The sequence below is a fragment of the Pungitius pungitius genome, chromosome 8 (assembly GCF_949316345.1).
Source record: "Pungitius pungitius chromosome 8, fPunPun2.1, whole genome shotgun sequence".
Lineage (NCBI taxonomy): Eukaryota > Metazoa > Chordata > Actinopteri > Perciformes > Gasterosteidae > Pungitius > Pungitius pungitius.
This window is the reverse complement of record NC_084907.1, coordinates 12,283,395-12,310,230: the sequence shown is the minus strand read 5'-3', so window position 1 is coordinate 12,310,230 and position 26,836 is coordinate 12,283,395. Positions and strand designations below refer to the sequence as shown.

Sequence of the window (26,836 nt, the reverse complement as noted above, 5' to 3'; positions counted from 1 at the left end):
TAAGCCCCGCCCCTTTTCTGTACTCAGACCTCCAGCACATCGAGCAGGACGAGCGGGTCTCCATGGGCCTCAACGGAGACCTCTACTTCTCCCACGCCGTGGAGAAGGACAGCAGGAGGGACTACTGCTGCTTCGCCGCCTTCTCGAAGATACGCACCATCGTTCAGAAGAACGCCATGTCCGTCATCGTGAGGACGAGTAGGTGTCCCCCCCCTCCACGAGTCACATCCGCACCACGACCACGTCACGCCTTCTTGTTTACGTGCATCTCCTCGGTTGTTATGTTCTCTGTGATGTGTCGCATTGATCCACGCAGCCCTCATGCTCATCGTCTTTGTTTTGATTTTCTATCTCTCATCCACCTCCATTTCAGAAAAAAGTGGCATGAATCCCGAAACTGGTGAGTTTCATGTTTTTAAAGTAAAACACAGGTGTGCGGCCCGATGTGTGTGCATAAATGTGTTCAATATATGAATAGTCTAATTCTGTGCTGTGCCTCCTCAGCCAATGCGATCCTCGATAGAAGGCCCTCTCTTCTGACGCCCTCTGGTGTCAGATCAGAGACGCATCTAGTCAAAGGAGAGGACCTGCAATGGGAGTGTATCGCTGAGGGATTGTGAGTAAATGAACCTCTCACGGTCTCAGCTTGTCATTTCCTGTCACGTATAGTCGATTTTTCTCTCAGTCCGACTCCAGGCGTGGAGTGGGTGAAGTTGGGTCATCAACTCCCGGATAAAGTCAAACTGGAGAATCACGGGAAGCGGCTGATTGTGCCCAGAGTCGACCGGGAAGATGGCGGGAAGTACATGTGCAAGGCGAAGAACGCGCAGGGAGAGGCCGTCCATTACTTTACTCTGACGGTGGAAGGTAGCTACCAGATACATTACAATAAAAAAAATATATTCTGTATGAATATGTGTAAAAATAGTCATGCACTCGGATGCTAACTGAAGTTTAAGTACAGAAGAATTAGCAGTACAATACTACAATATAAAAGTGAGATATTATTACATTTTAACTCACATGAAGAGTCTGAGGAGTCGTTTGGTGATTAACAGCAAAGAAAGTTCTATACAACCAGTTTTATTCCTTTATTTCCTGTTTGCTGATATATTGAATATCGAAATGACCACTTTGGGCCTCAACCAGTTATTTAGATGAAGCTCAGAGATGGGAGCTTCTTTTTTAATATATATTTAAAAATGCTAAACACTTGTACCTCAAAATGGTACATCGGCACTTGGGGAAATGTTCTGTCGGCCTCAGACTACACGCGAGACAGTCGGCAGCTGACGAGCCTCTGGCGTCTCGTCCCCAGTAACCCGTGTCCCTCCCCTGATTGCGTGCGCCGAGTGTCTCGCTCGCTCATCAGTCTGATAGCACTGCGCCCGATTGTGTGTCCCCAGAGCCTCCGGAGTGGGTGGTGGAGCCCGAGGGCCAGCTCAGCATGATCGGCTCCGACGTGCTCATCAAGTGCTCCGCCAGCGGGGCGCCTCAGCCGAGGATCACGTGGAGGGTGAACGGCGAGCCTCTGACGGGTCCGTCCCACCAAAGACCCTCCTCTCTGTTTTACACCTGTCCACTGACGGCTTTCTGCTTTCTTTTGTGGTCTTTTTTAATACAACTTATTCAAAACGAATAGCACAAGAGAAATATAAATCTGAGTGGTTGGAATTAAATATTGTTGAAATATCCGGACTTTAATGTACAGACTTTATGCGTTTTTCTTTTCATTTTTGGCTGATGAAGATCACTAAAACAAAACGAGCGCTATGCCGCATTGCATTTTTGTTTTGTCGGGTGTTACAAATCCAGCGCACCCCTTCCCGGTGTCAGGTGGGTCTATGTGCAGTCTGCCTGGGGGGGGGATTTAACTCGGGAGGGGGGAGGTGCTTTGTGTGTGTGACTCTTTTGCCGAGTCATCACCATTTAACCAAAGTATTCATGATTTTTTGTTTGTTTTAATAGATACAGCCTAAACGTTTCCTTTCTCAATGGAGCGGCATAAATGATCTAAAATGTTGTTGTTTTTTTCCCCACAGGGGCCCCCTCAGCCAACCGGAAGGTGTTTGATGACACCATCGTTCTGCACAACGCCAAAGCCTCCGACAGCGCCGTCTACCAGTGCGAGGCCTCCAACAAGCACGGCACCCTCCTGTCCAACGCCAACATCATGATCATGAGTGAGTCGTGAGGACAGCTGCCCAAACAGCAACAGGCCTCAGCCCCCCCCCCCCCACCACCCGCAATTCCATACTGATTTCAGGGCCATAAGGCAACCATGTGCCGCTTTACAAGTGCAGATAAAAACAAAAGAAGGAACGCTGCGGAGTTAATAAAGCTGAACAGTGTCTGAATGTCCCAGCGGCTGCCTCGGTAAACGGTTGGGAGGGACGCTCCATTGTAACACGAGGCTTTGGCTACAACCGATAAGCCGGGCTCACTTAATATTCCATTGTTTTCCCCTGATTTTGTTCCGCTTTTGTCGTCGTTGCTGCATTCGTACATTGTTTGGACAATCGACAGCGCCGTCGCCTCGCCGGACCACGACCAGCCTCCTGTCCTTCCTGCCTTCAGATTGCTTTCGCAAAGTGGCCGTGACGGGTTTCCTCCGTGGTACACGGTCCACATCAGGGACGTCCTCTGCCTGTCCAGCGGCCATGAGATTGATGGTCATATTCTGCCTCTCACAGATCTGCGCCCCATGATTCTGACCAAGGAGGGGGAGGACTACTCTGCCGTGGAGGGGAAGGGAGTGATGATGCACTGCTCCGTCTTCAGCTCTCCTCCTTTCACAGTCACTTGGTAGGTGTGCACTTTGCTCCTGCCCCCCACACGCCAGCAGAGAGCAGTAGAGCTCAACCGCTGGATGCACACACACACACACACACACACAGTGGGTTGAGTGACCTCCTGTTTCCAGGTCGCTCTCCCCAGTGTGCACGGTCCCACCCGGGTCAGACTGCCGCTGGCGCTTCCATTGAACTTGGTTTGCTCCCCAGGAGCAAAGACGACTCGCCTGAATCCGTGGAGGGGCCGAGGTTCGCCGTCCACGACAACGGGTCGCTGGAGATCTACGGCGCCGAGAAAGAGGACGCGGGACAGTACACGTGTTTAGCCAAAAACACGGAGGGGTCGTCCGCCGTCAACGCCGGGCTCGACGTGAAAGGTTTGTTTGTTTATCCCGTAAAAAATGCTTATAGCAGTGGCTTGCGGTCCTTATGATTAATACGTGTGGCCTATGGAAGATCCCACCAGAGTAGAGGCGGCCCAGGAGGACCTGCAGGTCCTAATAGGTGCCACGGCCCAGCTGTCATGCTTCGCAGAGTACGACAAGTCCTTCAGCGACGACTTTGAGCTCCTGTGGGAGAAAGACGGCATGACGATAGGCCTCAACCACACCGAGAATCCGAGGTAGGATGCTGCTCCCCCCCCCATTTCTTTTACATCTATTTCTACAGTGTCACCGATCGACGTTTTCTCCTCCATCCCTTCTGTCCACAGATACTTTGCGGAGGAAGGTATCCTCCAGATCGTTAACGTGAGCCACGGGGACCAGGGCGCGTTCACGTGCGTGGCGAGGACCCCGGTGGACCGAGACTCGGCCTCGACGCTGCTCATGGTGCTAGGTGAGCCAACAAATAACCCACGATGCCCCCGCCTCGGGGGGGCCAAAAGGATCGGCGACCCCTGGCGCTACATTTATGTATGAGGCGCTCACAGAGGGATCGATATGTCAGCGAGCCGGGGCAGAACGCACGCGGCTTCATCAGCTCACCGACAATCGGCCCCTTCTGTATTCCACACTCCCAAGTATGCAGCGATGCGGCTCCTTCCACATCCTCTGGCTCTGTGGGCTGATTTCGATTGGACTTTGGCTCCCGTTGGCCTTTTTTTTTTTTGTTGCTGCTGCTGCAGAGATTGATGTGTCTGTGATTTTGAAAACAAGCCATGGTGTGATGCTTTTGCAGACGTCCCCGATGCACCCGAGTCCTTGGTACTGTCTGAACACAAGAGCAAGAGTGTGAAGCTGAAATGGATCCCCGGAGACGATCACAACAGCTCCGTCTCAGGTAAATAAATATGTAAATAAATAAGCATCTGTGTACAGGTGTGAATCAGCGCTTTTTGCACGTTTTGGGGTTAATTGATTACTGATACCCTCTCGTTCAGTCTATTGATTTATCTAAGCATGAACTACGATTAGCCTCCCTTAGGAGCAGGGCTTGCGTATTTCTCCCCCACCCCACCCAGCTGGTAGGTGGATGAGCGGTCCTTTTGGCCGCTGTGATCGAGCTGCTGATTGTCCACAGAGTTCATCATCGAGTACGAGGAGAGCCAGTGGGAGCCGGGGAACTGGAAGGAGCTGCTCCGCGTGCCGGGCAACCACAACCAGGCCGTGCCCAAGCTCCACGGCCACGTGGACTACCGCTTCCGCGTGTCCGCCCTCAACGCCGTGGGGAGGGGTCGTCCCAGCGCGCCCACCGAGAGATACAAACCCCCGCCGGCAGGTGCGAGGATCGCGTCCTTTTCTCATTGTCAGAATTCTCCAACGCTGCCCCGCCACATAATTGATTCTGCTCAGGGGGGAAAGAACTAAACATCACGCTCTCTTGTGTGCACACTTCACCTGAGATTTCTTCCGCGAACAAAAGCGATAAAAATCTATATTCCATCTTTTCTGCAGCTCCGGACAAGAACCCAGAAAACATCAAAATCGAAGGTCAATTGCCACATGAAATGGATATCAACTGGGAGGTAAGAAGGACAGTTTGGTCTTCTCTTACCGCACGTTCTGTAGTGGCCGCTGCCTTTGTAAAGGGGTTCACATCGGCTACAACATGAAGTTCCATCAATGCTTCACAGGCAGTGACCAATAGGAATTAATTGTATTAGGAACTGCCCAACATTGATATTTCATTCTGGGGTTCAGGCCTTTAGAAAAGCCATTTCTTATGATTACTCTTTTAATACATTCAGCCTTTATGGTAAAAAGATAAATCTCTCCTTCGCTTATTATCTGGCCGCCCTGTTGTGGCATCGGATTCACAAGCTTTCCGTCGGTTAATGATTTGCTTTTGCGGATAATAGTATCTCGTTCTATTTCTCACGGCTGGACTTCTGTGAGCAGATGAATCTTTTCATTGGCGGCGCGTATCAAAGAAAGGCCGCGCTGCAGCGAGACCAGACCAGGTGTTCCCTTATTAGATTGCTGGATAGACCGGTGCTCCGAGAAGAGTTCTGAGGCACAATGTCTCTATGGGTCCATTCACACCTCTTTCATTACTGCAGCCTTTGCTCCCCATCGAGCACAATGGTCCCGGTCTGGAGTACAAGGTGAGTTACAGGAGACAGGACGTGGAGGAGGACTGGAAGGAGCACATGGTGAAGAGACACTCGTTTGTGGTGAAGAACACGCCCACCTTTGTGCCCTACGAGATCAAGATCCAAGCCAGGAACCACCAAGGCTGGGGCCCTGAGCCCAGGATAGTGACAGGATACTCAGGGGAGGACTGTGAGTAGTGGACTTTGTTGAACCTATCGGATTGTGAGGGGCGAGGGGGAGCAAATACATGAATGGATTTTGGTGATCTGTTTCAGGAGCACTACAACAAAAAAGTACCTTTAAAATGACCCTGCCAAAACAAATCTGTATAAAAAAATAACCTGTTACTTGCCTTGAATTTGTTTTAAATAATATTTAGTAATATTTACTCCCATTTGTTGAAACCATTTCTCTCTGAGCTTCTCTTGAGAGAGAGAGAGAGAGAGAAGCCGCATGTGCAGAAGCTTACTTTGTCTCCTGTTGTTTAGCTTTCTTCTGGACTTGTCCACAGGATGTAACCTCAGGTCACAACTCGTCTCACTCTCTTTTGTTGTGTCCCGTGTCAATAGCTGTGGTGTTAAATCCTTAGGTCAGAGGTCCCTTCAGTAGGTGTAGTTAGTCATGAACTCCACAAAACTGGGTCCTCGCAGTTGGCCACGTGTGCTTGAATGTCCTGAATGTCCTCTTTGTCTTTGCAGTTCCCTCGGCTGCGCCCGACGACGTCACCGTGAAGGTGTTGAACAGCTCAGTGGCGGAGGTCAGCTGGACGCGTGTCCACAAGGACAAGTTGCACGGACATCTGGGAGGCTACAGGGTAATGTCTCAAAACCTAGGACGAAGCTCTGCACGGCGCCTCGCTCTGAACGTCCTCCTATACACCCCCCCCCCCCCCCCCCCCGTGCATCTCCTTTAGGTGAACTGGTGGCGCCTGCGCAGCCTGGCAGAGTCAAAGAAAAGCCACGGAGAGAAGCACACGCTGGCGTTCCCCGGGGACCGCGCGCACGGCACGGTGCCGGGATTAAGGCCCTTCTCCGAGTACAGCCTCATGGTCATGACCTTCAACGGGCGGGGCAACGGCCCTGGCAGCCACCCCCTCATCTTCAAAACCCCAGAGGGAGGTAGGATTGTCCAATAACAGCACGGAGTGGATTGATTCAACCCCACTGAGGGGGGGCGGGTCTAATAATAGCCAGGGAAACTGGGCAGCAGAGTTTCGACTGCTCACCGTGTGTCTTTTCTTCTTTGCCCCCCGCAGTCCCGGGGAAAAATCCTGTTTTCCGGGTCACGGGTGTCCAGAAGCACAGCATCTTTCTGCTCTGGGCCGCGCCATCGGAGCCTAATGGAATTCTCACCGGGTACCTCCTCCAGTATCAGCTCAGTACGTATCCCTTCGTCTCACCATTATCTAGCTCGCATGGAATGGCCATGCCCCCCTCCCTCTGGTGTTTAACATCTTTCACATCCCCGTGTTTCCTCTGAAGAAAATAGAAACACAGCCGTCGTGTGCCTCTATTTGGAAACCGTGACTGGATCGGGCTGCACAGAAACAATCATATTATTATATTTATATCACAGAAACGGCGTCAGTTTGACCAGTGCAAGGCGATGCTAGCCTTCCTAACCCATTTAGGCCCCTTTATGTCTTTGGAGAGCCCCCCCATGAGGAGACAGAAGAAGAGCATTTATTACGAGTCCTACTTAAAGGTATTTCTCATCCGCTCTGCGTCATTTGTGTGAATGTTTTTTTTTGTTGTTGGTCTGCCGGACAGGGGTGTGCTGCTGGTCTGATGATCCTCAGCAGGGGGGGGGGGGGGGGGAAGATCCCTGTGCTGCTCTAATGGGGGATAGTGTTTGTGTCGGTACAGGAGAGGGGGGGGGTCAGTGCTGACCAAGGCTACTATGTCGCAGTCTGTTAAGGCTCCGGCTTCATGGGCAGAAGGGGGGGGGGGGGGTTATCTTCACCATAGCTCAACACCCCTGTGGGTTGTGTGTACTGAAGGGATTCTGATGCGTGCACACAAGCCACGCCCCTTAGACGCCGTCCTCAGCGCTGCATCCCTTCGGCTAATTGAGTTTGATTTGGTGGCGGCACAGGGGGGGGGGGCAGTTTCACGCAGCGTTTTCAGGAGAGGACGTCGTCATTGTAGCGCCACAATAAAGATGATGGGCTCGTGTTGTGAGAGGTTTGTTCGAGTCCTGCTAGGATTATCAAAATATTTCTTTGTTTTTTTCATGGTTGTTTCAGATGATCTCGCACCGTAAAACCCAAACGCATCGAGAGACAACGCTACTTTCATTAGTTTTTTTCAGTAAAAGAATGTCGGAAACATTTTCCCTTCACTCTGTGCCAACGGTAGATAATGTAAGTGTAGAGGTAGCTTACTGTGGGCTGTGTTTATTTGTCCAAACTGTAAAAGGACGGACAAGGACAGATTTTATGCAATAAACCAATCACATAACTACACCATTATACTGTTTGTTTGTTTAGATCTTTGCTATATGAAATGTAAAACTATCCTATTTTTTTACATATTCAAATTTCCCTTTGGTGGGAATAATAGAGTAAATGTCTTTCTAACCAAACAGAATCTAATAATGCAACTACCACGGAAGAAAAGACTCCTAACAGGACTCAGTGTCCTGGGTTTGACCTTCATCTGCCAACACCTTTACCTGTACCAGCAATGATAATAGTTGTAAACTGAAGCCATACAGAAAGTTAATGTCAGTATTATTGTTTTTCTAATCACTAAATACCTTGAGGCTGAAAGTTCTCGCCACAGCAGGGAGTGGGTGGTCCGGTCACAGAGGCCTTAAAGAGCCTGAAGCAGAGCAGGGCCACCAAAGACAAACCAGCACCAGCCCGCCTCTCGACCAACCGAGGTGTGTCACGGAGGTGAAGACCAGTGCTCCGACTCCATCCAGCCGCTCGGTTTTTACCTCGAAGCGGTTCTCCGCGTTATTGTTTGCAGAGTAGTGTCAGTTTGACTTTGATATGTAGGTTAGCAGTAAATGTATCGGAAGAGAGAGCGGGTAAGAGGAAAGGTCATATACAAGATCAAAAAGACAAAAGTCACGATGGGACGTCAAAATAAAATCACACTTTTTAGAGGCGCTGGTCAGTCTCACAGCAACAAGGTCTTGAGTTCAAAACCACACAGCGGGCTTTCTGTGTGCCGTCTGCGTGGGTTCTCCCCGGCTTCCTCCCACACACCAACGGCATGCCGCATAGGTTAATTGGTGACATTAAAATTGCCCGTAGGTGTGTGTGATAGTGATTGATTGTCTGTCTCTTTATCAGCCCTGCAATTAAGTGGCGACCAGTCCAGGGCGTACCCCGTCTGTCACCTGATGCTTGCTGGATTGACTCCAGGCCCCCCTGCGACCCTCTAAGAATACGCTGTGTAGAAGATGACTGACTATTAAGAAGCCCCATATAGGTGAAATGGGAATGATGTATTAATGTCAATGGGGAAATAAGAAGAAGGATCTTTTGCACTTGAGCTAAACTCTTAACCGTGTGGTTAGTCTGACACGCCACAAGGCCAACAACTGGGGGGGGGGGGGGGGGGGGGGGGGGTGTCGAAGGGACATTTTGGAACAGGCCATGTGCTGCGGCTGTGAAGGTATCCGTCCACCAGGGTCCAAACGACGCCTCTTCTGTGCAACACCACACGGTCCATGGAAATAAAATAACCAGACCCCTGGTGTCTGATGGCAGCGGGGGGGGGGGGCGTCTGAGCAAAACGAGAGGCGGACCGATACATTCTTGTCATTGTTTCCGTTGCACCTTTTTCACAGCAAAAGGTCACCTGAACACCTGCTGCGTTTGTTTTTGTTCCAAAGAACATAAATGCCACCTCGCTGCCTACTGCGCCGCTTTAGGAGGTGAAAAATGAGAAGGCGTCATAATGCAGACAAGGACAACACTGATAAATCCGAGTTGTGAATGTGCAGGCCACGATCTTTTTGTTTGATTAAAGCGGATCACATCTTAAATCGGTCCGAACAAGCAAGTTTTCTTTGGCTCTCTGAAAAGGACACTTGACTCTGATGCAGCCTTTTACACTCTGGCCATATTACTGATATCCCACATCTAAAAAAAAATGTCCTTACTATATTCAGTGTTGGCAATGGCTGTGTGCTGGTACAGTGCCATCCAGATAAGTGAGTCTTATGGTTGTCAACCCAATGCCAAATGGACCCCCCCCACACACGCACATTCATACATGACATTTTGGACGTGACTTGAGGAGAGGCCCACAACATTTCGTAGGTATACATCCTGCCTATGTTCACAAGTTCCTTTCCATTTCTCCATCTAGTCAACGACACAGAGGAGGCGGGGGCCCTGCAGACGGTGGACATCAGCAACCCCGACACCACCACGTGGGTCCTGCGCGACCTGGAGCCCCTCAGCAAGTACAAGCTCTACCTGCGCTCCTGCACCGCCGTGGGCTGCGGGCCCGTCTCCAGCGAGGAGGGGACCACCACCCTGGAAACAAGTGAGTGATGGGTGGCCCCCGCAAAGCAATTGACTGGGGGGGGGGGGGGGGGCTGCGCACGTGGATACGCTCATGGGGGATGGGGGGGGGGGGGGCAAAGATAACACATTCAGGCGGAGAGAAGGAGCCTTTTCACTGTGTAACAAAAAAGAAAGGATGTCATCCACAGCCGGGCGCTTCGTATCTCCATGGAAGTCATTTCTGTGGATAAACAATTTCATACGGTCGGGAGCGGAGGTTTTCATTTGTCACTGTCAGAAGAGAGCTAGTGCTTATTGATTGGAAAGAGAGCGCCAGCTATGAAACAATCAGCAAAGAAATACAATTGCTTTGAGCAGGGGTGGGGGGGCTGAAGTTGCTGATACTGAATTGTGTAATCACAAGAAAGAGTTGCCGGGTAAGTAATCATAATGAGCCGAGGGATAGCGTGTAATCTTTTGCTTTTTAATTACATATCATTTGTTGAGCTCAAAAGTCAAGCTTCTGTGAGATTGTGGTGGGGGGGGGGGTAGGGCAGGGGAGGGGGGGCGCTTTAAAGACCGATCGGACGGGGGAGGGAAACAGTGAGCAGCGACTAGAGAGATACTGTCAGCACAAAATAATTGGCCGGGCCTCTTTTTAATACAAACGGCAGGCTTTAAGTGCAGAATTCAGGTTGCAAAGGAAAAGAAAGGCGGTTGGGGGGAGACAAGCTGCGGGGGTTTAAGTCTTCGAGCGATTACTTAGTGTTTGCCGAAGGAATTCTGACAATCAGGGGAAAGGAACTTAATGGCTGTTAGGGCTTGTTTATTTGCATAAAGAGAATGATTTTAAAAAATGATTACAGGGAAGAGGACTCATTTCTTATGTATTGAATGCGTGCTGTCGTAGCGAACCGCTTTGCTGGGTGCGCTACCTTTGATCCCGCAGTGTGTTTTGTAAATGTCTGATTGCATTGCATCATCCCCCCCCCCCCCACTCCCACCTGGCTTCTGGTGTCGGCCTCAGTATGTAGCGCTGCGTTGTCGTAGACAGTGCGGCACGTCACGCCTCCTTTTAGGAGTCTCTGAATCCGCAGTATGTCGGTATGAGATGTTGCATTGTTGTTTCAGGTAGTCCTTGCATGCTTTTAGAAGTAGAAATGAATAAATCATCAGGTTTGAACTTTTAAAAAAGGTTGACACATTTTTATTTTTTCCTCATATGCGGAATTAAAAAGCTCCAAACAGCCAGCTCCTCTGCAAATAATTGACCTTGTCTTGTGTTTGCCCTTGCAATCAGCAGAGAGCACTCTGATGCCTCCTTTCATTAGGAAATTGTCAACTTCTTCCATGAAGTTTGTGCCTTCTCTCTCTAATAGCAATGGTAATGAGTAACCTAATTATGAATTCATATTAATCTGGGCTCATTAGCCACTGTAAACGAATATTGACTTAAATCCCGACAACAGCCGACGCGTCTAGCTCAAGCTGAGGAAACAAATGGCGCCTTAAGAGCAGACATCCATTCCTCTCCCTATCAATATGTGCACAAAGACACTGTATTCACTTTAAGGAGGCAACATCAAGTCCAAGAAAGAAACACCTCCCCTTGTGTAGAAAAAATATGTCAGTCCAGGTTGTTTCACAGTAGATGAGACTAGTTACTAATGTTAGCACGCATGCTATTTTCAGCTCAACTGTGCTGATGGATCACCACAAGGTCTGTCAGCCTCGCCCTCACCTCCAAGCACTGCGAGGTCCCCACAAGCCAAAGCCACTCGCTCCAGTGACACAACAGTGTGGCATCATTACAGAGATTCAGGAAGATAAATATGCGTCCATTTAGTCACTTGATAGCCGGATATTGGGAAGGCTTATTAGCGATGGTATCACCATCACTTGGTATTTTAAATACAATTGCATCAAGAGGTGAAAAGGAATGTTGAGGTTATTCATCTTCTAGATCTCATCCAAATGTTTTTACTAAAGAAAAGGTGATACAGTGCCACAATTATCCATCAAAAAGATCCTTATTATGATGGCGTGAGAAAAGTCTTTGGGAAAGCTGGTGAAAAGTTGTTTGTTGTTGTAATAGCAATTTCAACCACTAGAGGCGCATCACTGCTGCTTCATGTTTTAGATGCAACCAATTTTTAGATAGCTTTTAATGTCTCCATACACAGCAGGTACATCTCCCAAACTTATGTATAAACCCTTCAATACTTTTACTAGATTAAGGGAAATTGGCTTAACGTTATTCACTAAACTATGAAAACACAGAGAGAGAGAGCACAGAACCATCAACAGAATTCACGTCAAGTACCAACTGTCATGTTAAATAGTTAGTATTATGAATCAGTAAGTCATTGCTGAAAAAACTTCCTTAGCTTTTTCCCAGTAGAGTCTTTTGTTGAAAAAACCCTAAGGGGAGATGTTTTCAATGCGTTTTGACCTCTAAGTGAATCAATACAATGACAACAAGCAAGACCCTTTTTCCCCTATCAGAAACAGAAAAAGAGTCCAACTCTTTCCTGTTTGGGCTTTCGGCGGCGTGCTGATGAAAAAAGCTGGCTTTAATTTCCTGTCTGTGCCACACCAGATGTACCGTATACGGGCACGACCCCACAGTGGAGCTGTAGACTGCAGTCACTTGAAGGGGACAAATATGTCTAATTGTCAGTGATTGATTTGCTGGGGCCTCGGCGCCCCCCCTTTCTCCCGTACACCTCCCAATATTGACCAAACGCTCACCTGGCATTTCCACAGAATCTTGGAATGGATGGGAGGGAGCTTTTGAGGGCGGCCTCTACTTAGAAATAAAAAAAAGGACTTTGAAGGGGCGTCTTTGAGGGCACCAGCTCCCTGCTGGGGGAGCAGCTGCTCTCTGCAGCTTTCAGCAGGCCCCGAGATACTTCGCTTTTTTGTCAATTCAAGTCATCGGGCAGTGCCAGTGATTAGAATTACCATAGTTTGCAGACTAATCCATCAACGTTAGTCAGAGAGCGTCGTCCGCGGTGACGGGGGGGGGGGCGCAGGTGTCCTCGCTTGGAGAATTATCACCTGAGCAAATGAGGCACCTGAGCTGGAGACGCGGCAGAAGATTTGCATGTTGGCCGTGGGGAAATGAAGCGGATTGTGCTTTTGTTGCAGCTGCTGTCAAAAGCCCCCCCCCCCCCCCCCCCACACTAACGACCCACATCATTCACTACATTATTAGATTTCTCACCGCAGTTGGGTATCAAAAGGCTACGTCACATGATCTGTCTGAGGCAGACAAAGCTTAAAGCAGACAGTTTGAGTTTGAGCTTGCTCTAAAATGTCATTATTAAAGCTCACCTATAGTTTGATCTTCAAAGCAGAGACAGTATCAGCGGGGCTGTGGTTACCGTTAATGGGACAGGGCTCATGTCCCCACTGCTGCTAATGGGACTTACGTTCCACATGGAATCATGTTTTTATTATTTTGACAAAAGGTTTAGAGACTGTTATTTGGCTAGTCAAAATCAACAGAAATATCACTTTTTGCCTAGTTAAAGGGTTACTCCTCTTCAGAAGAGATGCAATATACCAGGAACCCTTTCATGTTTGTCTATGATCCTCCTGTTTGCTGTGGAGTGATTCCATGTCCTCTTCTTCAGGCGTGATGGTTGCTTCCTTACAAGGAAACAAAGGAGGGCTCCTTCACTCCTTATAGACCTTCACTAACCTCTCCTTTTCCATCTTCTCTCATTTCACCTCCAGTCTCGTCCCTGTTGAACTTTAGCTCAGCTGTAAGCGACAGCTTTGCAAATATCAGCTGGACGTCTGCAGGAGAGCACACAGAGTTTTATATTGCGCATATGAACAACCGTAAGCTCACATTACTGTTCTTTCTGGTAGTTTTCAGGTAGTTTGTGACCAGTGGGTTTTAGTGACAGCTTGTGGTGCCTGTATTCGTCCTCCATGTCTCCCCCCTTCGTACCTCAGAACTAACCCATCCTGACCATTGGCCCTGTGTACAGGTGAGGGGGTGTGGAAGATATCAGAGGCCTTAAACACCTCTCAGACCTTCCACGTCATCGACGGGCTCGACCCCGGCACCGAGTACACTGTGCGCCTCATTCCCAACAGCTGGCTCGATAAATCTAGCATATTTGAAGACGTTATCACGACCGGGTTGACAGGTGAGGAGTGGGATTCAAAACGGCTCAAGAGACAACGAAAAGGAATGAAGGGAGACGCGGGGGGGGGAACCTAAATGGCCTCTGCGTCCTTGAGCGCTGACTCAAGCCCCGCCGCGCTGTCACTTGGATTTAATTTAGCCGCGCGGACCCAGACGAGAGGAATTACATTTGTACAGCGTCCCTTTACTTGATTAATTAGACAAGCGGGATTAGCTGTTTAATATTAATATTGGGCCGTTTCCAATCAGCGCCCCGCCTCGTGCGTCAGACCGGGCTCCGTCGATGCAAGCATTCAATCAAGTGTCCCGATGAAAAGGCCAAGGCGTGTCAAAGTCACCGGCTTCTCTCCTCCTCAGGTGTGGCCAGCATCCACGGAGGAATATCCACCCGGGGCTGGTTCATCGGCCTGATGTGCTCCGTCGCCCTGCTCACTCTCATTGTGCTGATCGCGTGCTTCGTCAACAGAAACAAAGGAGGGAAGTATTCGGGTAGGTGCACGCGCGCACACACACACACACACACCTTGCTTTAATGGTAAATGCTGCTGGGAGCATCGTTATAGTTCTATTCATCTGTTGGACGCCACGAGCAAAATGATCAATCACACTGGCAGCCATTACAGGAAGCGTTTTGCTTCCAGCCACTAAATTATTTTTTTTTATTGGAAAGTCACGCCTAAAATAAGTTTGAGTACGGATAGGAAAATAAGCTTCTCTACCGTGTCTATAATTTGAATTTGACATCATTGGGACACGCAGCTCTTCTGTTTCCTTCCCCAGCAGCAATCTAAACAAAGCCCACAGCGAGACTGAATGCAAATGCTGCAGGCGGGGTGGCATCCCAATGTTATTGGTCCTCTTGGGGACATTAGAGTCCTTCACAGCTAGTGGCCTTTGGGTCGTCGAGATGCAGCCCTGTCATATGTATTATCTCCCGCAGCTCCAACAAGTACTGTAAACTGTAAATTTACACCAAATAGGAAACATGGTTGAAATCTGAAGTCAGATTTAGAAGTACTGAGATCATATTTCGGAATGGATTGAAATCCCCTTTTCCAAGGCTGGCAGTGCTCTTCTTTCATTTTGCCAATAAGTGCAGGGAGTCGGGGACCGAGACTGAAACCTCAGCGCCAGCCGCCTCTCGGGGGAAATCGCTGATATCTTGTTTTCATTCGAGCAGTGAAAGAAAAAGAAGACCTTCACCCAGACGTTGAGTCCCAGGGCATGAATGACGACACGTTTTGTGAATACAGGTAAGCGGAGCGCTATTTCACCGCCTCACTGCAATTCACCTGCAACAGTGTGCTCCTCTGCTGTCCTCCTCTCTCTCAGACCACCCGGCATGCAGGAGGAGCTCCGCACTGCTTCCTCCCCTCGACACATTTGACGGCCCGCGTAAATAAAAAGAATGTGATAAACAGCCCCCCGAGTGGTAGCATCCCTTTAGAGGGGCTCTTAGATCCCGTTTGTTGTTTGTGATACGCGGCGGCCATGTTTTTCTGTCCGGGGGCGGAGACTGAAAGCGGCTCCTCCCCCAGGGCAGTGTAATTCTCCAATCAGCAGGATCTGCATGCTGATTGGGTGAAGTCCCTCCTGACTTCTTTGAGCTTGTGCGGCAGTGTCCCTTTAAACTCAAGAAGCCAACATGTTGAAGGTCTTTACACCGCGGGGGCAGGTTTTTTATTTAGTGTTTTTCATGAATACATTAAACAAAGAATTTTAAAATAATACAAGGTTTTTTTTGCCCGAAAACAAAGAGGCATCGACATATCTCGTTATGCAAAACGAGGTGTGCCTCAATGCTTTATTCATGAAACCACATGAAGGATACGCAGTCTGAAACGAGACTGTCGAGGTGGACCATTTTCCACTTATTGTGTTCTCACCTTTTCATAATTAGAAGTCTTATCTCAGGTAAGTTGTTTATTGTTCCCCCGGCGTGTGAAGGCCTTTCCACTGAATGAGGTCCCTCTGATCGAGCAGCACTACAGGAGTTAAAGTGTGTTGGAACCGGCTTCTTCTCTTCAATCAATTCACTGATGGTTTTGTTTTATGTATTTACTGTTTGAGTGGAACACAAGAGCAGAGGGTATTAATGAGTCCCTCAGTGGCGCTCATAATAAATACGAGTTGGATTGAACGCTGACCCGCGCCTACATTTCCACCTGGCAAATGCTTGTGATTTAATTTGACGGTCCAACAAGCTCAAGTGAAGTCCATGTCAAAGGCTGTAATGTCAATTGAGCGTATCTGAACCTAATCGCAGGCTGGCCGCTAACATGCGTCACACAATCAAAGATTGTTCCGCTGCGCCTCGACGCCGCCCCCCCTCCCTCCCTCCCTCGTACGCAGAGATACCAACGCCAGTTGGAGCATGTGCCCCCCCCCCCACCCTAATAAATAACCCATAGAGAGACGGCGTGGGTGAAACGGGGCCTTTCTAAAGCACACTGGGCCTTTTCTCGCAGTGACAACGACGAGAAGCCACTGAAGGGCAGCCAGCGCTCGCTGAGCAGGGAGATCAAAGCCGGGGACAGCGGGGACAGCCTGGTGGACTACGGCGACGAGGAGGTCCAGTTCAACGAGGACGGATCCTTCATCGGGGAGTACGCCGGGCGGAAGGAGAAGAGGGCGTCGGCCGAGGTCAAGGCCGGCGTTCAGGCCCCGGCGTGAGGAGCGCGGCCGCCGCTCATCCATCATCCGTCGTCTCCAGGGCAACGGTTTCATCCAACCCGCCGGGGAGGGGGGGTGGGGGGCACCAGTGGGGAACAGACGTGATCCATTGCGAGCACACGCGTTTGGTGTCAAATGTAATGAGTCATTGCCGACCGTACACTGCCACCTTCATTTTATACAGCTGTTTTGTCGAGTTGCAACAGAACGACCGTTACTAAATACTGTGTGTATATATAGTGCATATTGTATGTGTGAGTGTCTTTTTTTTAATATTACACAAAAAATGTAGAGGACTTGGATTTTCTTTGCTTCAAAAATATCTCCATTACATCAGCTGCAGTGCTGCTTGTACAAGTGTTAGAAACACGTCTCTCTGCACATCATTATATGCAGCTTCGCCTCTCAGATACGTGGGAATATCAAGTTGATATTTTTCAATTGCAGCTGACTATTACTGACCTTTTATATTTGAAATGGATTCATTAAATATGATGGAAGATGTATATAAAAAGGAAGCATATTAACTTATTCTATCCATTGGTTTTGTACCTGACTGAATAACAAGGAAATTTACATATCAAACAGCGAGTCATTGATCTCATTGATCTCCGTGTGACGTTAGACAAAAAATGTAGCTTTTATGTGTCTAGTTTGTTTAGCACTTAGCACAGATCAAGTGGACAGATTATATGACAGGCCTCAGTCTGTGTTTATGATCAACAACCCCATGCAGAGGTTTCCATACCAGATACGGATTATCAATTCAATTCAGAAACTCTAATCCAGTTGAACACTTTTATATCTGAATTTGTATTAAATAGCACCATTACGCTTAAATCCAGTTTGTAGACAGAATATTTCACAATGCCACTGTTAACCGATAGCTGGAATACTCAAATGAAACATTTTTTTGTCCAAGAAGTGGCCTCTTACTGTAGTAGTTTTGGGAAATTTGCATATTCGCTTTTTTACGGTTTAGCGTTAAATATAAAGTTGCGGCTTGTGGCTGGTTAGCTAATGGAAATGCCCCAAAAGTGACACAATCGGTCTAAAAAGTATGACTATATCAAACTATTCCTTGAAAGCAGTTCTCCAACCATTTAGCATTGTACACTATTTTATAAAGGGTTAATGTGGACATGTTTTAACACCAGATCCTTCACTTTTCATAATTCATCTTCTCATTCAAATTCCAAGACCCCAGTTTGTGTCGCAGTCACTCGGCGGTCTCAAAGTCCAAAATCGGGATAACCACTGTGACATCATCACCTCCGGAGCAGAACATTTAGCGGCTCATTTTTCCTCTGACCAGCACGCAGTGGGATAAATACACCGATTTCCATCTTCCATTTGTGTAACGCGGCCCTTGGTGAGTGGAAATAGACTGTAGGCACCTTTACATCAGTCTTAACAAGCCTCACTTTGTTACTTCCAGTATTCTGCCATTCTAAAAACACACCTGTCGCTCAGCAGTAACATCCGCACCGGGAACCGATTGCAATGTTATGTAAAAATTCAGCCATTGCATGTAAAGAATGTCGATTGGTGTTTTGTTTTTTCGATGTCATTAAAATTGGTTTACTGTTTTTTTTACAACCCTGGTAACGGTGTGACGGCCTGTTTGTTCTCCGCCTCCACTTCCAGTCCGCGGTGGAAATATAACACGTCCTGGTTCCCTACGAATAAAAGCAGAAGACGTTTAAGAGGCGGAGTGGACCGAAGCTGCGGATCATGCAGCGCGGCCTGTAATCCCGTCTGATGGTTGGGGGGCCGGGGGGGGGGGTTTCAGAGTCACCGTGAGGGTTCCCACCACCGAGGTCACATCTGCCTCGCACACTCCAAAGCTCGTCACTGAGCGACGACAGCTTTCACATTTAGGACCTTGAGTGCTGATAATGGACCTTCTGGTTGGTATTTTGAAGGTCTTTAGCTACAATGGCGACGCGCTGCCACATGCCGTTAGCATTGCGGGGGGAGCCACTCACAGAGCTTAATTCTGCAACAATACAATTAGTTACATCACAGCGCCTTTTGAAAAATACTTTTCTGTGTTAAAAGGACAAGTTGAGCGAGTCATTATGATCATCCGAGAAGTGCTCACTCAGCGGGCAGCGAAAGGAAAGATCTAAAGTTCAACAGAACTCTGCACCAAGCAGAGAGATGCATTCACAAACAGCACGCTAGCCACGGATACACTTATGATATTTATTGCACTTATGGACCACAGATGTTACAGTCCAGGACAAAATGTAAATGACTTGTTTTCGATGGAATCCTTCCCCATTTGATTGACAACTCTAAACACAGGCATCATGAGTCAGATGAATGGAAGGTGATGATTAAAGTTATTTTATGGCTTTCTGTGTGTTTCCTGCTGTTTGCAGGTGTGGAGCCTCACAACCACATATGTCAAACTCCGGCACATAATGCGGCTCGCTTCTGCTTTTTTTAAATAAGTTTTGCACAAATCTTTAGAGCTCCTAACTTACAAATGCTCTGAAAATGAGGGCAGGGTAAGTGTGTGTGTTTGCACACTTCCTGTTTAGTGAACTTGAAACATCTCGGCCAAAGAATTTCTCAGCACATGCAATGAAATTGTAACGAATGCACTTTATTTTAACAAGGATTCTTAACTCCTTTTCCTCATGTGTTGGGTTTTGCTCTTTCATAAGAATGACAAATCACCAAATGACATGACGACCACAAGCGAGACTAGGCTTCCCTCCGCTAAACCATAAACAGATACCTCTCAGAACAAAAGTGCATGTCACAAAAGGTTTAATGGAGATTATTTATTTACAGTTTGAGACGATGTGACGGGTGGAACTCTTTGCACTGGAGTGATGTTGGCTGATGACACCAACATCTACTCAACAATGGAATGAGAAAAGCCGTCACAGCCCATCCAACATCTTTGGTTTGTTGCAACATTCATTTTCTCGCTCATCCTTTTCAGGGTCCGGTGGGGAAGCAGGGGGCACCCGGGACACGTCCCCAGAGACATATTCACACCGTTTCTTTCTAGTTATTGGCTTAAGCTGCATGTCATTGGAGCGTGGGAGGAAGCTGCAGAACTGACGCTGACGCCCAGGAATAAAACCCCGTCTTGTAATGAGTCAAAGCTGCTGACCACCAGCAACAATAGGCTTTAATTATTAATGCATAACATACACATGTGAAGAGGACTTTCTACACCCTGAAAAGCACAAAATAAAGAACAGTACGAATGAATGTCACCAACACCATTCTGCACAGTGCTGTGAGACGCTGTGGGTGGACTGAGCGTCTCATGTCTTTAGGAAATGTTCATTTAGTCGTTACTGCATATAAATGAATTGTTTATAGCAAAATGTCATATTTGTAACAGTCCTGGAAAGCTGTGAGCATCACCTGAAGAAACACACACACACACAGGTCTAAGAAGACAATAAACTAAAGACACTTTACTGTATGTGTAAAACAAATATCTATCTGAAAGGGATACAACTATGAAACATTAGAGCCCCAATTTGGGATACACTGGACATTTGTATATATGATAATAATAAACTAAAAAGAACATATTAGGTCTCTGACCAGTCTGACATTGATGTCATCAGCTAAATTAACATTACATTACATGTCATTTAGCTGACGCTTTTATCCAAAGCGACTTGAAGCGAAGTGCATCTTCACACCACTTTGGAAGCCCTTTGGTTCCCCAATGATGGCCGACAGGACATAGCTGGACGTCTCCATTGACACACAAGGAAGAAAGTCCCCAAACCGTAAATACTGAATCTCAGGAACGAGCGGTCTGGAGGGGTGGGCTGCCCCCAGACAATCTGTGTCGCTGATGCAGTTTGTAAAAGCACCTCTGGGTGCAAGTACTTGTGTCGTCGTGAACTGTTGAGTTTTAAATACATACAAACAACATGGAATGACTGCGGATTGAACAGAATAGGCTCCACATCACCATGGTAACTTATATGTGCCAGCAAATCAGCAAGAATAACAAAATCCTAATCTGCCATCTAGGTTTTGTGCCCCCCAGGTGAGCTGTGCATGAAAGATTATTAATGTAACATGAAGGCCACTATCAAACCAACACACGCATTGTGCGCGTCGGGGGGGGGGGGGGGGGGGGTCACATGATTCATTTACTATGATGTATCCAGGAAAAACAACCCCGGAGCAGCACTCTGGATAGAGGTGAAAGGATTAACCTCTAAACGTGAAAGCCATGAAGTACAGCTACAGTATCATATCCAACCTGCCTTTCATGCTCTGTACCTCACGCATCATCTCATGACCCCCAGTCCATTACAATGGCAAAGTCAAAGGCTTAAAGAAATGCTATTGTGTGTCTGTACCTCTAATGGAATTCACAGCGGGTAATAGTGGCGAGCGTCTCTCTAGGGGCATCGCCATTTGCTCAGTGATGAATAGAGGAGAAGGAGGGTCAATGACTTAATGCACAAGGTGGACTTTTAAGAGCTCCAATGACGTGCAGGAGCCTCTTATTTTTTTCTTTCCCAGGCAGGACGCTGCTTCAGCGGTTTGCTGAAATCTGGGTTGTAAATAATACGTGCTGCAAATAAACGTCAGAATTGCCTCGAAGGTCTCACGCTGGAAAGGAATCGCTGCATTAAGTTAAGAGGACAAATTGACTCTTTCCCCTCGCATATAAATTTCATCCCATGATGCCACAAAAAGACGCCTCGAGGCCAACATCACAAAAGCAAAAGGAAACAGAGGATCCAATAATGATTGGGGGGGGGGGTTATGCCTCATACCACATGACTTCGTATTCCTCCGTAACGTCTTTCTGCGATAGACACACGTGGAGCACGATGTGCAGATCGACCAGTGGACGTCTGACTCACACAGCCGGGTGATGACGAAGCCTCCCCAGCAGTGGCAGAGGATGCTCCGTGTCCCGGGACTCCTTAAAGTGCTCGGACATCTGGGACATCGGAGGGACCGATCGGGACGTAATGAATTGGTCCCCCGGGTCTCCGGAGCTGTCAGAGACTCACTTTGTACGAGAGCTTCATCCCTCACCTTTTTCTTTTCTTTTTTTCTCTGTGAGCAGCAAGTTTTGAAAAGTAGGAAAGAAATGTGGCAAAACTTTTCTTTTTTATTTCTAAATTTATGGATTGAGTCAAAACTATATTCAACTCGAGAATATTTTTTGTCTACTTATTTTTATTTTGAATACAATGTTGTATTTTTCAATGGGCAACAACTAAACTTAAACTTTCAGGTTCACATTTATTTTTCAAATGAACATAACTTTTGACCTGGATCCATATTGCTTTGTTTCTGGGTTTCCAGTATTTCTACGTGAAACTGTATTCTCTGTACATGGTGAATTGTCAGCTGAGCTGCTGAGTACTAACGTGTTAAAAGGTTTTTAGATTTGTTAGCTGTGAGACTTAGAGCATCATTATGCTCATTTTCTTTATTTGGGGTGTCTACATGCTTCGTTTGTAGACAAACACGATATACCAATCTATATTCAGACTAAATACGTCACATAAAGACCAACCATCTCCACATTACAAACACCGATGGGCCTGAAGACACTTAAAGTTAACCTAGGAGACAGTTGTTTCTGTTGCATGTCAAACCAGGAATCAACATTGACTTTCTAGTTCATTACCACTGTTTTTCTTCAACCCAATTCGCAGCATTTTCTTAGATCTACTATGAAGTTTATGCACGTTGTGAGATAGCTAGATCAAAATTCCGTTTTCTTTACTAATAACCAGATAAACTGATTTTTACACATCAAGGCACACAGAGGTTCCCATTTATCCTGCAGAAAATAAATTGTCCAAATGGACAAAGTAGTTCCAGAGTTATTGCACTTCTTATCATAGGTATGCATGTATGCATTTTCGCAGCAGAGGCCAATGACTGCCTCGGGGGGGAAAGACTGAATTCACGCTACACGCTGGATCCTGGAACGCATAAAAAAATGAGAAAATTACTTTCTGTAAGACCAGAGACTTGGTTTGGCCGAGTTAACCCACATGCGCCTGAAACCTGGAGATTGCTGCCACTTGAAAATCCACATCAAAAACTTTTATTGAAAAACCCTTGACACCCATGAACTGGACATAAAAGTCTTTAAGGCTATAAAAATATGATCAACAATAAAATTCATTTTGATTTACTAGAAAATGAGCCACCAGGTTTAATTCTTTTCAAACACAAAGCATCACATGTATAAGTTGTGTATCGCTAAAGAGACACAAACCATAGAAATACAACCGGTTGTGTTCAAAATCTTTTAGGCTGGTATGAAGTTATAATAAAGTGGAGTATATAACAAATATGTTTTGACAGTAATAAATCTCAGCTGAGGGTTCTTGAGCTTTCACAGTCCACAGGCCACTACTGTCTATGGTTCTTATTTGTTACTGATACACAATGTCATAAGGCTGTTAGAAAGTCATAAAACAAAGACCGAGGATAGTAATTCACTCCCAGGCATTTTATGAGCTCACTAAATCAAAAGGTAATCAACACACTCTCGGCTTGCCTCACTTTTTCTACAAAACCTTTGCGCTCAGCTTCACAGGCACCGGAATGCACTTCTCAGACGAGGTTGGGAACTCCAAGCATTTGCATAGCTGCTGATGTACGATACTACGCCGACTTTCTTGTGACCCTCCTAGAGGCAGTTGTGTGGGTAATGATGATTACACAGCAATGTCAACCGTCTGGGTCCCCCACTCGATGACGCCCAATCCAAACTCGGGACACCTAGCGCTTTCTTCCTGGGGAGGTGATGATTGACTGGGGAGGTGTGGGAATATGCGAGAAATACCCTTTTTTTCCGGGAATGTGAGCGCGGGGAGCAGAGTGTCGAACACGGACAGCTGCTGGATGTGGGCTGCGGCCGCTTTGGGGACGTAGGCTACGGTGAAACACATGGCGGGACAAAAGGTAGCGGGGGACCCCGGGGGAACGGCAGATGGGCCTACAGCAGGTCAGGGTGTGAGGCGTCGCTCGCTTCAGATCCAGGTGGCTCCGTGTGTGACCCCTCTTCTCCGTTCATCTGTACGCGCTCACGTCTCGTTCTGCACCGAGGAGCAAGGCGACACCTGCTCTCCAACAGAGGAGGAAGCTGAAAGAGTTGGTCTTATTTCTTTAGAATTCAATACACCTGTGAGACAGAGGCGTAAGGCTTTGCTGATACAATTGGTAAATTCCATTGTTATTATAAAATACAGAATTTGAAGTTTCACTTTTTATTTACTTTTAAATGAATAGCCGACATAGTCCATTTTGCGTTTGCTGAACTGGAAGTGATTCTGGATGGTGGCAAATGTGTAAAAAGAAATTGCCTGCTGCTCCGTCCCACTAAGCCTCATGTCCCTCACTTGGTATTCAACGGCCATCTCACCTGCAGCCCTTTCCCTCATTAGTCCCTCGCTGTTTAGGTCCGCTCACTTGCACACATTGTCTTATTTGTCACTGCCAAGCTCTCCGGCGCTACTTGGTCCATGTATATCTGTTCAGCCTGTTGCCGACCCCGCCTTCCCGTTTTGCCTTTGGATTCTTTGACTGATCTCCTGGTTCTGACCCGGCCCGAACACGGAGTAAACTAGCTTTGCCCCTACTCTGTTTCTGTGTCGAGGATTTGGGTTCCTGCACATGTAAACGGAGACATGACCAATTCAACCTAACCTTGTCATGCAGAGTATGTCGCTGTGCACACACCACGTAACTGGGCTGACATGTGAGATTGACATAAGTACATTCTGGGCAAAGTGAAAGAGGTTGTTGTAGTGATGAGCCTGCAGAGGATCATCTGCAGCTCCCCTCAGCTTCATGGAGCTTCGTGGGGAGTTTCAGATCATGGTTTAGCTTGCTGTCCTATGGTGCTACTGTTTGGGTTCACACCTTCAAAGTGTCATCTTCACTCAGCAAAACCATCTGTACAAAGCCCATCCAAACCACCATCACAGAAACAACCATGTGTTCCCATCGTTTCGCTTCCCCCGAGTGGCCAATAAAACGAGTGATAAATGATCGGCCTACTCTCTATGCTTAATATTAAAATCCCTGGAAATGCTATAGATTCACATGGAATCATAAAAACTCAGTCACGGTCATTAATTACACGCAATAGCAGCATTAGTGGATGACTAAAGTCAAAAGTTCAAACAATGATTATATCCAATAAAGTTCCCCCACTCTCTAATGTAATGTGAACTGATACAGGAAAAAAAAAACTGATAGTAATCCAGGAATTGCCCCTAGCTTCTATTAAACAACACTGCAATATAAGAGCTGCTTGTGTTGTTGAGGGCACTGAACAAATGTCCTTTGTTGCATCCTGGTTCATTGTTGTTGGTCTGACAACTAATTACCCTGGATACAAAAGGACAGACCTAATGATAATGTATTACAATACATAATATTGTAATACATTTTATCTATTGTAATCATTCTGAGCATAAACGGACTCATTTTACAGACCATCTGGGTAAGTGTTGGTATCACGGTTTGGGTTTTTGTACAGTTGATTTTACAGTTTGGTTTTATTTTTGCGTTCACTTCTCTCGTCTCTCGTCTTTTTTTTTGTTCCTCGTGTGCTCAGACCTCACAGTATCTATAACCCAGCTGCTCACCACTCCTTATCCAGATCACTGCACTATGTTGCTTGTTGTATGTGACTTAAGTTCCTCATGTTAATTATTCATACGACCTGCTATGATTGGGTGAACCACATGAAAGTTATAATTTTTGCTTTCAACTCCACTCCCTCTCTGTGATCCTTTCTGTTGAGACATTTGTCTGATCACATCAACGCAGAGAGCAGCTGGTACATGGTGGTTGGGAAAAAAATGGATGTCTAATGACCAAGCTTTAAAAAAAAAAAAAAAAGAAACAATCATTGCCAGCACTCAAAATGTGTCAAAGAAAGCAGGGTCAAATAGAAAAAACTGAAATCAATTTAGCATCTGTGGTCGGCTGCTACAGTTTCCCTGTCAGCATTCCTACAACGCAGCAAATTAATCAAATGTAGGTTAGAAAACGGTCCTTTATGATACTAATGCATGTTATGCCACACGAATGGATGTGGAACAAAAGCGTATGAACAGTCATCGATCAGAAAAACCCATCTGGCACTGCTCGGTACAAGGCGTTTCCCCCACGGACCCCTTCTTGGCTCAGGGGAAGACTGATGGCCCTCTGGCTTGAGTGGTCTGGGCCTAGCGGTGGCCCTCCCCTCTGGAGCTCCTCTACTTTGATCCAACAAGGTGAGCTCGTGTTATCTGCTTTGAGTTTCTTTAAGGCCCCAAACCATGAGCTGTAAGTGTGTGTGGGGGGGGGGGGAGAAGAAGTCTTTCAAAAAGGTTTGGCCCACCTTTTTCATACTGGTAACTAGTGGGATAAGCTCCAAACCGAGTCCCTAAGAAGGCACTTTGAAATACCCTCCTACTGAGAAGGTCTAGCCTTGATGCACCACACTCAAAGAAATTGTGTCTGTTGCTTCTGACATTCAGCAAGGGGGGGACAAAGAAACAGAATAAACCTATAATACTTTTGCTAAATGACCATAATAAATCTGCAGCGAACAGTGGGAGGATTCCACAGCTTTTTGATGTTAAAATCCAACGTCTGTCTTTGACACTCAAAAAGAAATAGAGGATGAAATGTCCTCAGGCGGTGGCACCTTTTTTACCTGACATTAGCATGCCGTTCTAGCCTCATAGTTTCATTTCTGGCATGCACATTGAAATTTGTCATGCACAAGACCTCTTCCGTCGATATTTTCTTCCATTCTGCCAGTGCAATGCATGTTCATACTGGGATCATTTTTATTTTGAACTGGACTTCAATGCAATTGCCAATTAGCATAATTTATATAATTGGATGAACTTGTGGTGAAGTAAATTTACTCACTACTTGGTTTTCTCAAATCTTTAGTCACAATCGTGAAAAAATATTTGTACTTTTATGACAAATACGATTGTAATAGTTTCAGAGTTATGGTGTGAACAATGATGCAACAAGGGCACACAGTGGGGTGCAGGTGATTGGACACAGGTGGAAACAATCAGACACTGCAGACAATCACAGGACAAGGCAGGAAGTGAAGCTAACCCCAGGAACGAGAGACATAAAACAGGTAGAAAGCCCACACCGTGACATGGTAAACAAAAAAGGTTTTGCTTTCTAAAAAAAACTGTAAAAAACTTGTTTT

At 46.9% G+C, this 26,836-nt stretch overlaps 1 protein-coding gene across 4 annotated transcripts in view; it reads left to right on the top strand.

The window, feature by feature from the left end:
• chl1b (cell adhesion molecule L1-like b) overlaps positions 1–18,234 on the top strand; it is a 51,775-nt gene extending 33,541 nt beyond the window's left edge. For 2 of the 4 annotated variants that reach the window (XM_037490552.2, XM_037490553.2), the window contains exons 7-27: positions 28–198; positions 374–400; positions 505–616; positions 686–867; positions 1,407–1,538; positions 2,043–2,183; positions 2,694–2,805; positions 3,003–3,169; positions 3,249–3,414; positions 3,505–3,629; positions 3,972–4,073; positions 4,314–4,511; positions 4,688–4,758; positions 5,293–5,515; positions 6,025–6,140; positions 6,240–6,444; positions 6,582–6,704; positions 9,652–9,831; positions 14,311–14,442; positions 15,134–15,206; positions 16,422–18,234. In XM_037490552.2, the coding sequence (XP_037346449.2) occupies positions 28–198; positions 374–400; positions 505–616; positions 686–867; positions 1,407–1,538; positions 2,043–2,183; positions 2,694–2,805; positions 3,003–3,169; positions 3,249–3,414; positions 3,505–3,629; positions 3,972–4,073; positions 4,314–4,511; positions 4,688–4,758; positions 5,293–5,515; positions 6,025–6,140; positions 6,240–6,444; positions 6,582–6,704; positions 9,652–9,831; positions 14,311–14,442; positions 15,134–15,206; positions 16,422–16,626 (2,963 nt within the window). In that variant the 3' untranslated portion in view covers positions 16,627–18,234. Of the gene's footprint in view, positions 1–27; positions 199–373; positions 401–504; positions 617–685; positions 868–1,406; positions 1,539–2,042; positions 2,184–2,693; positions 2,806–3,002; positions 3,170–3,248; positions 3,415–3,504; positions 3,630–3,971; positions 4,074–4,313; positions 4,512–4,687; positions 4,759–5,292; positions 5,516–6,024; positions 6,141–6,239; positions 6,445–6,581; positions 6,705–9,651; positions 9,832–13,792; positions 13,955–14,310; positions 14,443–15,133; positions 15,207–16,421 lie in introns of all 4 variants that reach the window. The other 2 variants (XM_037490555.2, XM_037490554.2) reach the window with 2 other exon arrangements.
• Positions 18,235–26,836: the final 8,602 nt, after the last annotated feature.